The 14,649-nt window shown below is 45.4% G+C and overlaps 1 protein-coding gene across 19 annotated transcripts in view; it reads right to left on the bottom strand.

Moving 5' to 3' along the window:
* SVIL (supervillin) overlaps positions 1-14,649 on the bottom strand; it is a 239,797-nt gene that overhangs the window by 124,754 nt on the left and 100,394 nt on the right. For 11 of the 19 annotated variants that reach the window (XR_014242949.1, XM_082386375.1, XM_082386361.1 and 8 more), the window contains exon 2: positions 10,849-12,341. The exons of 7 other annotated variants lie outside the window; for them this stretch is intronic. Coding sequence is in view for 11 of the 12 variants with exons in the window: in XM_082386375.1 (XP_082242501.1) it covers positions 10,849-10,897 (49 nt within the window). In the remaining variant the exon portion in view is untranslated. Of the gene's footprint in view, positions 1-10,848; positions 12,464-14,649 lie in introns of those variants that run through there. One more of the 19 variants, XM_082386371.1, reaches the window with a different exon arrangement.

A 14,649-nucleotide genomic window follows, 5' to 3' on the forward strand; every position in this document is an offset into this window, starting at 1 on the left:
AACCTCTGACCAGGCTGGTTATCCGACCCCATGTAAGCCAGACGCCTGCTCCTCTGAATGCCCTGCTTCCTTTACCACTTGCAGGAATTCACAGCGCTTTTCACCTGCAGCCCAAACCCTCTAAGGAAAGAACAATACATTATGGAGCTTCCCAAATTAGCAACATGATATCTTGGACCATGTGTCAAAAATTGCACTAAGAATATTTAATACTATCCACATGTTAAGCTACAGTCAATATATAAATCCTATAGATTTTTTTTTTTTTTAAAGACAGTATGTTGTTAAATGCATTGACTCCAAATCCTATCCCTGGAGATTCAAGAAGTCCTTTTATTCTTAATGCACACCCAATTCTAAAGAGCTTGGCTGTCTGGTTCCCCAGTCCCTGGTGAGAAGCTGCTGAGAAGCTTCTGGAAAGTTAAGCCCACACTAGGGAGAGGGGAGGAGAAGCTGGTCGGGCGGTGGAGGACACCTTGGCGTCTCCTAAGGTTTGTCTTTGCCACCTGACATCTGCTAACCCGGGATGTGAGAGTCGGAGCTAGATGGGCCTCCCCCTCGTGGATTCTTGCAGACGGGGCCCCTAGAAGCAGCCGCCTCCATGTTTCTCGGGCTGAAGACTGAGGCTGGCACAGCTGCCCGGGAAGTAGTGAGGTTCACCCAGAGAGCTGGCCGCCCCGGGCTCAGCCAGGCGGGCGTGGAGGGACAGCCAGGAAGGGCGCCTGGGCTCGGCCGCTTCACGCTGAGGGCACGGGGCCCGGGCGGCACCGACAGAGGATGTTACGATATTTACAAAGGACGGTGACATCGGCACACATGGGCCAGAGCCGAACAGTTGAGGGGCAGAGCAAGCGAGTCCCACCCCTCCTTCTAACCAGTTTCTCGATGGGGGGAAGAAAAACAACTGGTAATGTAAAAACAGAGCAAAACACGTTTTGGCTGGCCGACCTTTTAAACTCGTTTTTCAAGACAAAAATACACATGGCAAGGGGGAGGCTAGAGCGGGTCCTTGTTCTGCATTTCGGTGTTTTTGCCGAAATGTTTGTGCCGCGTGGCTGGGTCTCGGCCCCACCGGGACGCACGCGTCCTCACGCGCCTGCTTCACACATGTGACCCTGCTTCGCCCTCCATGGCCCCGGCCCAGGCGCGCTGACTTGGGGCTGCGCACGGAGCTGCCTCCTGCTGCATCCCGCAGCCGTCGCCCGGGGCCCCTTCACCCCGCGCCGGGGCAGAGGCCACTCAGGCGACGGTGGCAGTCCTTCCCGCCCGGTGGCCCCGTAGCCCGTGGACTCATCCCTGGGCAGGCCGTGCTCAGGGAAGGGTCCAGAACTCCCTCTTCCGCGGAGTTAACTGCCCTGTCTTCACAGCGATGGCTCAGGCAGTGGGTCTCACGTCTGAGGACACAGGCTGTGCCGTGTGACCCTTCTTGGGGGAGCCCCTCCTCCAGTGAAGGCTCGGCTGTGCTGGGTGCACCCACCTGCCCTCTGTCTCTAGGAAATTCCCTTCCCTCTGGATGCAGAGCTCACGGTGGGAGCATTTCAGCAAGCCATCGGCCATGGAGAGGTCAACGGGTCTGGGAAGTGATGCCACAGCAAAGAGGTATCGGGGTCCGGCCCACTGGTTGTCCAGCCATCCTCTCCTGCACTGCCCTCTTCCTTATCTCCTCACGTCTGGAAACCACGTTCCCACCCAGTGCTGAGCATAAACGACTGACCCCATCGTTTTCCACTGATACGGTCTTTAACTGCAGACACAGTGCTTTCAGTAGCCCATCTCGTCTTCGCTGCCCCCAACTGCACATCACCGTAAAGCGTTCTCTAATTTACAAAGTGCTTTAGCCCACCTGCCTTCAGGTGAGCCTGCTGCCACGACGGTGAGTATCTATCCCCATTTCACAGGTGACAAAACTGCCCTCCAGAAATGTTAAAAACACAGCATTGGTTGAGAGATGAGGGAAATAGTTAACCAGTGGGTTCCGTACATGGTGGAGGGAGGGCTGTGTGGTCCCCGCATTCCAGCTTGAGCTTTTAAAGGCAGAGGTGACCAATCTGAATTGCAAAGTCAAGTACACAATCAGGGCTGCCCCCAGCTCTCCGTCTCCCTCTCTCTCTCTCTCTCTCTCTCTCTCTCTCCCTCCCTTCTCTCTCTTTCCCCCTCACTCCAGCCTCAATGGAGACTTGCAGATACCACAGAAAGGATGATCCCATATGTTCTAAAACTCAGCAGCAACTACCTTTGGGGTGAGTGGGAAAAAGGGCCTGCAAACGTGTGTCTGGGGTGAGTGGGATAAGCACCACCGCTTCTTCTTATGAATCATGTGAAAAGCCTGTTAGGTTTTATTCAAAACTGCTGCTTTCGAGTCTCGGCGGTGATCATGGCTGTGTAGATGCTGGACGCCGACTAAGGAGAGGGAGAAGTGAGAGACAAAGGATTGAAACAAGATTCTCACTACATTCTTCTGGTGACAGATTTGGAACATGAGCTAATAAAGCAACACACCAGCCCAGCCAAAGCTGAACAAGAGCAATACTATCTACAGCTGCCTCAGGGCATCTTTCTGAGCACAAAATCAGCCTCGCCCTACTCCTCCCAGCAGCTTTTCTTTCTTTCTTCCTTTTTTTTTAAATTGATGGGAGGGTGTGGATAATCCTTGCAAACCAATAAGTCATTCTGTTTAGCTTTAGAAATATTTGATCACGCTGATTTGGCAAAGAAAAAACAGTGCTCTGTAGCAGGAAAATTTCATCTCTGCAGTAACTAGTTTGAGCAAGTCAGGGATGGGTCTCGGGCTGACGGTGAGGGACTGATAACCCAACACTGAGGTCGATGCTTCACTCCTCAGCCTGACTTTGACCCTCAGGCAAACTCACAGAATAATAGCTGTTTTTTTTGTCTCCCCTGGAAAATTTAGAACAAGTTCTGAATCCCAAGAATCTGTTTTTTTTTTTTTTTTGTCCTCCAGTGTTTGCTCAGTCTTTGTTTTAAAAATTTTTTTTCAGTCCTCCGGTGGGAAGCAAAATAACAAAATCAATTCCCAGCAGGTCACATGGGCAAGAATGGGGTTTCTCAGGAGAGATGAAAGATCTGTGGCCACAGGGCGAATGCAATTTACAGCAAATGCAAAAGCTGTTCAGCAAGTATAGATCTTACGTTGGGGTACTGTTCATAAGAGCCCTCTTCTGTGTGGTTTGCTATTCTGAATGCAGGCAGGATTAGGATATCATTTACATGTAGCCCATGAATGAACTGATAAAATGACACTACAAGTGGCAGAAAAGATGCTTCACTACTTAGTACTTTGGGCTAGACGAGGTTCTGATAAGGATCACTGAGAAATTCAACTGAACTTTGGACATTAGTTATATACCGACACAGGCTAGAAATCAGAAAGGGGCAGTCACATTCATTTAGGACCTTGAGGTCGGGTGACCTTTAGGGTTAGCCCTGGCTTTGGAAATCCTCTGGTTTAGTTTCTCCACTGGAGCTGAGGGTGAGACTCTCCCAGGGAGACTCAAAACCGCCCCTGCCACACCCAGACTGATGGCCCCAGGATCTCCAGGTGGAACCCAGGCTCAGGGATCTTGTGAAGCACCCCGGGTGACTCAGGGTGCAGCCCAGGGTCAGAACCGAGGCTAACTGAACAAGCTCATTTGATGGAGGAACGCACAAGCTGGCTACGAGGGCAGCACCAGCAAAATCGAGGCTGTAAGAACTCAGGTTCTTTTTTTAAACACCGGCATCATTTTCATAGTAAAGTTTGTTGCATGGTGGTGCATTTAAACAAATATGATTAGACAACACGCGATTTGAATTTTATCAGTCCCAGAACTTGAGGGAATAAAGGACCTCACTCAAACATTACGGAGTGGAATTACGAGAAAAACACAACCAATGAGTTTCCAGTGAACCAGGGAAAGGAGGGGATGAGACAATTCCAGGTCATCCTAACTAAAATCCCCCTGTTGCATTGGCATACAGCCGCCTCCTAGGGCTCCATGCTGTGAGAGCCTTTGAAGGAGATTTTAATTAGAAGGACCGGCTTGACCCAAATTACGTTGGTGCATATTATGATCATGTTCTGGTTTATTTCTAACACTCAGATGGTAAGCAACACTTCTAGAAATCCCATATAATATAACCACAGGACGCAGGACACCCCTGATATCTGCCATGTTCTTTCTTTAACATCCCTTTCCCTGGCTCCATTTCTGTCACTAATATACGTTACTCATGTGCTGACTTGAAAGGTTTATATTTTGTCGTGCTTTTCACCCTCTGTATCTCAGAAACATGTTACTACAATTATATAAGTTTGTCATCCAAGGAAAATCGCTAACAACATCAGCATAAATAAGTTCCCAAGAAAAGGCATTTAAAAAAAAAAATCCCCCCTAGAGTTTTATTTGTTCACTTTGTTTTCCAAAACGCCACATGTCATGTTTTAATCTAAAACCAATGCACATATCAGACTTCCCGAAGCCCGGAGTTGGAGCTAAAAGTGATTATAAAGATCCAGATGTTCTGTTCTTGATCTGTGAAAAGGATGCTTGTAAAACCATTATTAGGGAGAGTTGCACTGTAATGTATTTCTCCGAAAGAGGCCACGTATTCAGGCCCGCCATGCTCTACACTTTCACCCCAGCACGTGGCCACCTCTGGCCCCAATTTTCGGAGGGTGTTTAAGTATGATCTGCAAGGGAATTATGAAGGTCTCGCCCTTGGCCCATTTCAGGAGTGAACCCTCAGCTTTCAGCTCTGGAGAGGTGACCAATGACGTGCCATAGAGGTCACTTAATGCAAAGAGCTGCCCGGAGGTTAAGGGTCTGGGCTCTTCAGACGGACAGGAGTTCAAATCCCAGCTCTGCTGTTTCCCAGCTATGGGACTCGTAGGTCAATTATCCCCTCAACGATGGAGGCCAGAAGGTTGTTCCAAGGATGAAGGACGCTCACGTCCAGAACAGAAAGATCGGCTCAGCGGATGCTGCTGAGGTACCGCCACCTGGTGGCATCACCCCTGCCCCCCGCACACTCCCCTCCTCCCACCCCTCTCCATCTGCTTCTCTCCCCCAGCTCGGCCCCGGAGTGCGCGCATGCGCACACAGACTCCTGTCTACTTCACCACCTGCGCGTGTAATGCCCGCTCGGATCGCGATTCTCCAGCTTGCTTCACACTCTTCTAATTGTTTCTCTCTTCACCAGTTCCCCTGCCTGTCAGGCTCACTATAAACTCCACTTAGCCCTAATCAGTGACACTGTTGGGGATCTAGGTGATGGATTTGGTTGTGTGCTTTCAAAACATGGGGCCCCGATTATTAGCTTCTATTCCAACCTTCTTGCATTTAACAGTTTATGGAGCTATTAGCAATCCTAAACACCGACGAAAAGACGTGCTGTCCACGCCAACACAGTCTGGATTATTTTGCGATAACCTACAAGCAAGGAGAACACGTTGGGGTGTTTCCTGAAGTGGCCCAGACTGGTACGTCTTCCAACACCACTGCCTTGCCTGCCTCCTCTTTGCCTCCTGGCTCCACCTGCCCAGAGGGGCTGCGAGCAGCCATACAAGGGCTGGGGCAGGTTAAACGGTCACCACCGGAATGATTTTTGGAAGAAAAAAATGCAAATGTTTCCACTCGTGAATATAATATAAATGCTTGTGGGGTCATGCCTTCTAAGGAAAAACCTGTAAATCGTGTGAATTTGTAAACTGCCGTTTTCCTAGCTTTGCAATGTAATGTTGAAAGATGCAAACTGTGAAGTCTGAAAGTTGACTAAATCTAACTTTCAAGATGGGGGGAGAGAGATACAAAACACATTTTTTTTAAAATTATCTAAAATATTTTCATTCCTAGTAAGATGACAAGGGAGGGTGTCTTAAGGGCCAGACTCCTGGGCTCTGCTCAGGGTACCTTCTTGCCCTTCCTTGGATGTGCCTTTCTTTGGACTTAAATAAAACCAAGTGCTGAGCAGGACAGAGTTGCTGACACGAATGGCCTTTAGTCCCAGGTGAAGGAATAACTGAAGCATCGCCACCCACCCTGCCCTTCTCGCTCAGTCTCTTACCCCATGCAGAGAATGAAAGCATGAATAACATTTCTAACCCTCTCCTCCTTACAAAGAAAAAAGTAAATGGAGAGGAGGAGAGAAGTTAGTAATTTTGTTTCCAGAAAGACTAAGAAACAGTCATCTTTGTCTTTCAAAGAAGGAGCTCTGTCGGGGCAAAGTGAAGTCAATAAAGTAGGTGCTAATTGGCAGCTTTTAAAACAAAAATGAAAGGGTGTTCAGCAAGTAAATTCTTGAAGTCTCAACCCAAGTAAAAGAGCTCTGGCTCCAGGCAGGGGAAAAAAAAACTCCCAGAATCATGACATAATTTACAGCCAGACAGTTCATTGAATTTCTCCACCTGTAGTTTGGAGACATACGTGGCATTCATATTTAACAGAGCAGCTGGCTGGGCCGGGGGCAGGTGATGAAGTGACAAAGCGATGGGCAAACGGGGCAGCATTCCCCTCAGAACAGTCACAGTATCTTACTTAATCCAAGTACCCATCCAGGGCTGGTCTGACCGCATTCTGAACAAAACATACATTGAAAAGCAGCACATTTAGTGGGCACCTGAGGCATCTGTTTTCAAATGACCTAACTGTTATTTTTGGATTTTTACTCAATTCACATAAAATTATACTGCTAATAGATGTCATATAGAAAGCCAGAACTTGGTCTGCAAAGGTGACTCTGGACTGAGCCCAGAGTACAGTCTTTCCAAATCCAGTTTATGTTTCTAATTTCTGCATTCATGTGATTTGGATAAAGCTAAAAAGTGGGAGAAGGTTCACAGTGAAAAAACAGTCAGTTATTAGTTTCTTGTTTGTCCTTACAGGCTTTCTGTATGCAAGCAAATATAAATAAATGCTTATTTTCCCTTTTATACCCAGATGTAAAGTACCCTTAGCAATGGCCTCCTGGAGATCTTTCCATAAAGGCACGCTGGACAGCGTCCTCCTTTGCTACATAGTACCGCATAACTTACTTAATGAGTCCCCTATTGATGGGCACCATAGTTCCTCATCTTTTGCTCTTTCCCACAGATCTACAGTGTATAACCAGGAATGCAAATTTATCTGAAGTGAACTGCCAAATTGCCCCTCCCAGACATTGTATCATTTTGTATCCCACAGCATGGGATCAAATTCTAAATCTTTGCTGCTTTGAGGTTTCACAGTCATAGTACATTTTTTCTTACTGAGTGAATGAGGTTGAGCATCTTTTCACATGTTTTAGAATCATTTAAATTTCCTTTTTCTTTTTTTGTGTGTGCTGTCCATTTAGAAGTGTTGCCGATTTGTCTACAGTGTTGTTGATTTTTTTTTTTTTAGGATTTCTATAAGTTTACATGTTAACATATTATTAGCCATATATCTGTGATAAGAGTTGAGAATAGTTTTCCTAGTTTTTTCTCTCTCTTTGGTGTTTTTGTTTCACAGTGCAAAAGTGTTGTGATTGTTTTTAGAATCTAGTTGGTTTTTATCAATCTTTTATTTCATGGCTTCTGGATTGTAAGCAGTTGGAAAGAGTTGCCAAATCCATGGCTATTAAAAAATTCTGTTTTTGAAAAGATGCTCATCATGCTAATTATTAGAGAAATGCAAATCAAAACTACAATGAGGTACCACCTCACACTGGTCAGAATGGCCATCATTACAAAGTCTACAAATAACAAATGCTGGAGAGGGTGTGGAGAAAAGGGAACCCTACTACACTGTTAGTGGGAATGTATATTGGTGCAGCCACTAGGGAAAATAGTGTGGAGTTTCCTCAAAAACACTAAAAAATAGAGTTACCATATGATCCTACAATCCCATTCCTGGGCATATATCTGGACAAAACTACAATTTGAAAAGATACATGCACCCCAGTGTTCACTGCAGCACTATTTACAATAGCCAAGACATGGAAGTAACCTTAATGTCCATCAACAGATGAATGGATAAAGATGGGGCATATACACACACACACACACACACACACACACACACACACACACACACACACACACACACACACAAATGGAATATTACTCAGCCATAAACAAGAATGAAATAATGCCATTTGCAGCAACATGGATGGAACTAGAGATTATCATACAAAGTGAAGCAAGTCAGACAGAGAAAGACAAATACCATATGATATCACTTATATGTGGAATCTAAAATATGACACAAATGAACTTATTTACAAAACAGAAACAGACTCACAGATATAGGGAACAGACTTGTGGTTGCTAAGGGGGGGGTGGGTGGGGGAGGGATGGATTGGGAGTTAGGGATTAGCAGATGCAAACTTGTATATATAGAATGGATAAACAACAAGGTCCTACTGTATAGCACAGGGAACTATATTCGATATCCTGTAATAAATCATAATAGAAAAGAATATGAAAAAGAATATAAATAATTATATATGTATGTATAACTGAATCACTTTGCTGTACACTGGAAACTAACACAACATTGTAAATCAACTGTACTTAAATAAAATAAATTTAAAAAGAATTCTATGTTTTACTCTCGTACTTAATTTTTTTGATTTTGAAAAAATGTAAACCTACACAAAGTAGAGACAAAGCTACAATGAACTCCTTATACACACCATTAGATTCAACAATTACCAAAGTTTTGTCATGCTTGCTTCTTCTATCTCTTCTCTCTCCACAACATTATTTTAAAGCAAACCCAAGACATCAAGTCATTTTACCCCTATATATACTTCAATAGGCATTTAAAAACATTATGGACATTTTCTTGCATAACCATCAAGATATTACCATATGTAACAAAATTAACAAATTACTTGGTGTCATTTAATACTTGATCTACTCTCCAACTGCCTCAAAAATGTGTTTACACAGTTGGTTTGTTCAAATCAAGATGTATCTATGGTTTAATTTTTTTAAACATTTAACTCTGTGAATATTAGATCTATTAGAAATTTATCCTGATGTATGGTACAATTTATTTAAAGAAATAAATTTATTCATTATTTATTAATTATTCTCTCACGTGGTCACCCAGTTGTCTTAACATTTCTTTAATAGTCCTTTTTTCCCCATTGATTTTAAATGATACTTTTTTTCCATTTCTTTTATTTACTCCCATGTATTCTAGGGACTCCTTCTGGTTTTCTAGAAAACCAGTCTGTTCCACTGTCTGTTTACTCACATGCCAGTATCACCTTTTAATTACTGAGGCTTCACAATGTATTTAATAAGTGGTGGCTCGTTTATTTACCTATGTGAACTTTAGAATCCTCTTGCCTACCGTTTTTTCTTTTTCTAAGAGTTGGTATTTTATTGGAAATATGTTAAATTTAATAAAATTAACTTAGGAACATTTGCGATATTCATGATCTTGAATTCTCCTATTCTAGAACACGATGCATACCTTTCCACTTCTTTTTTTTTCAAATTCTTTTTGTATTCTTTAGGTGTATTGTACAATTTTCTACATGTAGAGTTTACATATTCCATGCCAAGTTATTCCTTGGTACTTAATCCAAGGCTGTGTTGCCTTAGTAAATGTGCACGTCTCTTCCTCCGAAGTCCTTGCATGGGTCCTTGTTTGGAGGTACAGCTTCTAAGTGTCAAGGTCTGGCTCGCTGCCTCAGAAGATGCTCAGATGCCCAGGCTCGCCTGTGCTGTGACAACCAGGCCACGTCCCCGAAGCAAAGCAGGAAGCAGTTCAACTCAGGCCAAAGCCTTCCCGTCCCCACTCCCATCCCATTCGTGGGCAGGGCCCAAGGAGCTGGGGCTCTGGGGAAAGCAGAAGATGCGAAACGGCCAACTCTGGGGCCTGTGAGATGCCTTATCTCCTGCCAAGCTGTACAGAAGCTAAACTTTCTCTAATCGGCAACTAAAAATTTGCTCTGTGATTAACTGTGCTGCAAGACAGGCACCTGCCGGATCACTTTTCCAGGTTGCCAGGGAAGGTTATGAAAGGCCCCTGGCGGTCACCGCACAGCTCTGGACATGGCAGGCACTGTTTCCCCCACCTCTCGGGGCTGGCAGCCACCTCCGCAGCCAAATCCTTCTCGCTCAGGACACGGGGCTCCGTGTGCTTTCCTGCGGACCTGGCGGACCTCCATCAGGAGGCAGTGGTGGGGATGGAGAAAGTCGGGGCAGCCCTCGCCCTTTTCTCACGCATGTGCTGTGGCTTCCCGGGACTTGAGGGGGTGGTCCCACAGGCCTCCTCCTTTCCTGCAGACCTCCGTCCCCAGTCCTCCCTCCAGCGGGGCCCTTCCTCCTGCACCCGCTCTGCCCCTCCCTTTTTCTCCCTGCTGCTGTCATCGTAGTTTGGGACCCGCCCAATCCCAGCCGCCTCCTAACGACCTCATCCTTCCTGCGGCCACCAGCATCTGCCCTGTCAAGATGCCCAAGGTTTCCTGTGGGCAGTAAACACGCCCCGTTTACCTCGTCATTCAAGGCTCTCCACGGCCCAGTCAACGTCCGTTCCTTCCACCTTCCCTCCCGCCCACCAACCCCCATCGCTCCACTTATCAAAATCCTCTCCATCCTTTGCGTCTAGGAAGTCTCCCCAGCCTCTTGCTGCTCTACCCCAGCACATACCCATCAAATCGTGACCCTCTGTGTGCCCACCTATGGCCCCCGAGCTGCCTGGGAAAGCTCTGCAGCACCCGAAGCACTGCTTGCTCGTAAAAAACTTCCAAGTTGCATTTGTGCACAAAGCGATCAGCCAGTTCATACTCGCCTACGTGTCTGATCTCTACTCTCTGCTCTTTCCACACGGAATATCTCACTTTCTGCCTTTGGGGATAATCCCAAGTCACACTTACAGAAAACCCACTCGGTGCCCGAGGGCACGAGGGCACGGCGCATCTCCATCCTTAGTCACGTGTTTGCACCGGTGACAATCCACCATCCAGCTGTCTCCTCCTGCCTCGCCTGGATCCCTCTGACCGTAATGCTTGGTGTACTTTTGTTTGGTTAGAAGGAAGCCCGTTTACTACCTTCCGTACACTGCTCCTTCCTATTTCTTTTAACGTCTCAAAGCACTCAGGAGCCCCTCTTCTTAAAGGCTGTTTTAAATGTAAGGGCTGGACCCTCGGGCAGGCACGGCTGCTAGGAACCGCGGTGGGGAGGAACCGCCAGTCAATGTCGAGTGGCTACTCATCCCCAACTGCCCTCATGCCAGGCAGGATGTGCCAAGTCTCTTTTTAGCTCTGGCAGGCGTGCCCCTCTCACATATGACGGTTCAAATGCCACCCCTGGTGGAGATTAAACAATTACTTGACATTTTATGACATCCTGGGACATTCCATAGAGGAACCGGAAGCAAGCCAAGGCCAAAGATACAGAAGTCCTTGAGTTCAAGGGCCACCTGGAAGTTAGGGTTGGTGACCGTCAGATGAGGCTACAAGGCGGCAGGTCCCAGCCCTGTAGCATCTTACAGGAGACGAACAGGAATATCTCAGAAGCTGGGCAACTCCTTGGAAAACGGCTGGTCACCACCAGTCAGAGCTCAGAGTGAATCCTTCAAGGCGGCTGGAGATGGCTGTCTCCCTGGGACCCCTGCACTTGGGGGCAGCCTAGAGGTTCAAGGTCACTGATGGATATTATAAGCAAAAGGGGCCATGCAAGCAACAAAGGAGAACATCTATCACTCCACGGACACTGAGCTCCAGGAATTAGTGGGAGGGAAGGGGCTGTGGAAGGGCGTGACATCTGCCAGCAAAACGTTGGTTCGTTTTTCTCCGGAAATATTCTACCTGTCTTAGGGGAAGGTTCAGGCGTTGGCAGGATTCACCTCCTCTGCTATCTATGAAAATATCAATTCTCAGCGCTTCTTCCCACGACAAGCAAAGAGAGAATCTGCTTGGACCTCGGGCGGCATGTGTGTGCCAGGCGGGCAGTGGGGTCACTGGAGCCAAGTTCCCAGGGAATCTGGAGACACAGGGACAGCACAACTCTGGCTACAGGTCCTTAGTGGCTGATAGAAATACATCCCCTTGTTCTAGTTGTTCTCAGGGGAAGTTTTTAGAGCATCCTGCTGTCCTTTTACCCCTAGCTTCTCATGTGCTGATAGTGACATCAGGTAACAGAATGACAGAGAGTTCTTTACACCATACATGAAAGCGGTGATGGAGTTGGAAGCGAGCTCCTCCATGAGCTGAATTATAGTTGAATTACTTGCAGACTGAAACACGATTCCCTACTTGAGGACTCAGGGTCTGGGGGCCATGCTGTACTCCCCTGTGAGCTCTGCCCACATACGCTGCAGTTCAACAGATAATTTGCATTTCAAAGGAACTGCCCTGGAACTCTGGATCTAGTAAAAAATAAGAAGAGGATATTCTGCGTTCATTTGGATTTTAAATGATTTTTTTCTAAGAGATGTTACACACTTAAAAAAAAAAAAAAACCCACAAAAACTTAGCAAAGGAAAATTCAATTTTCAAAATAGCTTTTGATCCTTTGGTAAGTGTACTTTTCCTGACCGTACAGCTGAGTAGAACACGTACAGCTGAGTAGAACAATGTTGACAAAGGCCCACAGCAGGTGTGTCCATTCCCATGCTGGTGGCAGTGGGTGGCACTGGGCCAAGATGCTGTAGAGGGAGGGACAGAAGGCCAAAGGCGGGACCACCCACCATGCTGTGCCTCACAGCACCTGGGGGAGGGTAACAGCCTCGCCCCTCAGTTATGAGTAAACAGGCTGGGGTGGGGCGCAGTAAACCGTATGTGTCAAGAGCCGCATTAAGCGATTCTAATGATCATTCAATTTTTGAAAACAATGCCCTCGATAAATTAACTATGACCTATTCAAACTGATGCTGATATGACTCTAGCTGAAATATTTTATTTCAATTAATCCCAAATCTCCTCTGATGAATTATGCAACTATTCACTACAATTTCACATCTGAACCAAAACAAAATTCTCTTATTTTATGTGTTATTTTTAAAAGGAACTCACTAAAGGGTAAGAAAATCCAGATAATCATCTTACAATATCAGTTCCAAAAACCCACCCAACTCCACATAAGCAGGAAAGTTTTCCTTTACCCTGGTGGTATGTATACGAGTTATGACCAGGGCTTTCTGGGTGTGAACCAGCTACAGAATGCTGGTTAAATCTGACATACTGAGCACCACCTCCTGAGGAAACTGAGTTTGGAATGATCACTCAGGCATCAGAAGTAGTCATTATCTATTATTGTTACTAAGATAACACATTTTTAAACAATTTTTTTAAATTAAAGAGTATTAAATAATTTCCTTAGATTTCAAGGGAAACACAGGCTCAAACCACCTACTTTTTAACACCAAGGTTACAAAAATCATTGCAATAACTTTTTAGTTGAAAAAAAATCCTTACAATGTAAATTGGCGCAGCCACTATGGAAAACAGTATGGAGGTTCCTCAAAAAAATAAAAGTAGAACTACCATATGATCCAGCAATCCCACTCCTGGGCATATATCCAGAGAAAACTAATAATTCAAAAAGATCCATGCTCCCCTATGGTTATGGCAGCACTATTCACAATAGCCAAGACATGGAAACAACCTAAATGTCCATCGACAGATGAATGGATAAAGAAGATGTGGTACATATATACATACAATGGAATACTACTCAGCCATAAACAAGAATGAAATAATGCCATTTGCAGCAACATGGATGGACCTAGAGATTATTATACTAAGTGAAGTAAGTAAGACAGAGAAAGACAAATATCATACGCTATCACTTATATGCGGAATTTAAAATAGGACATAAATGAACTTATCTACGAAACAGAAACAGACTCACAGACACAGAGAACAGACTTGTGGTTGCTAAGGGGAAGCGGGGTGGGGAAGGAATGGACTGGGAGTCTGGGGATTAGCAGATGCAAACTAGTATCTATAGGATGGATAAACAACAAGGTCCTACTGTAGAGCACGGGGAACCATATTCAATATCCTGTGATAAACCATCATGGAAAAGAATATGAAAAATAATGTATATATATGTATAACTGAGTCACTTTGCTATACAGCAGAAATTAACACAACACTGTAAATCAACTAGACTTCAATAAAATAAATTTTAAAAAAAGAAAAAAAAATCCTTACAGCTTAAGGCTAACATTAAACCTCAGAGTTATCTTTGCTCTAATGAAGATTAATAATCATAATCTCTCAACAAGCACGGCCATGCTGCAAGCGCTGCTTTAAGTGTCTCTTAACAACCCTATGTGCCAGGTACATTATCGTCCCATTTTACAGATGAGGACACTGAGACAGAGGTTGAGTTACCTCCCCATGCTATTACAGGTATGGGTGACGCTTGGACAACACGGGTTTAAACTGTGCGGGTCCACTTGGATGCAGATTTATTTTCAATAAATACAACACTATATGATCTGCGACTGGTTGGTTTCGTGGATGCTGAAACTCGGATACTGAGGGCCACCTATGGGACTTGAGTATCCACGGATTTTGGTATCCGTGGCAGGTCCTGGAACCAATGCCCTGTGGATACCGAGGGAGGACGTCAGTAACTAAGTATTGGAATTTGAATTGCTGCAGTCTGGCCGCAGGGGCCACACAGAGATGCTGCAGTCACACATCAGGTTTGAACTTTCAAATAAA

The sequence above is a fragment of the Balaenoptera borealis genome (assembly GCF_965194805.1).
Source record: "Balaenoptera borealis genome assembly, chromosome: 3".
NCBI classification, from domain to species: Eukaryota; Metazoa; Chordata; class Mammalia; order Artiodactyla; family Balaenopteridae; genus Balaenoptera; species Balaenoptera borealis.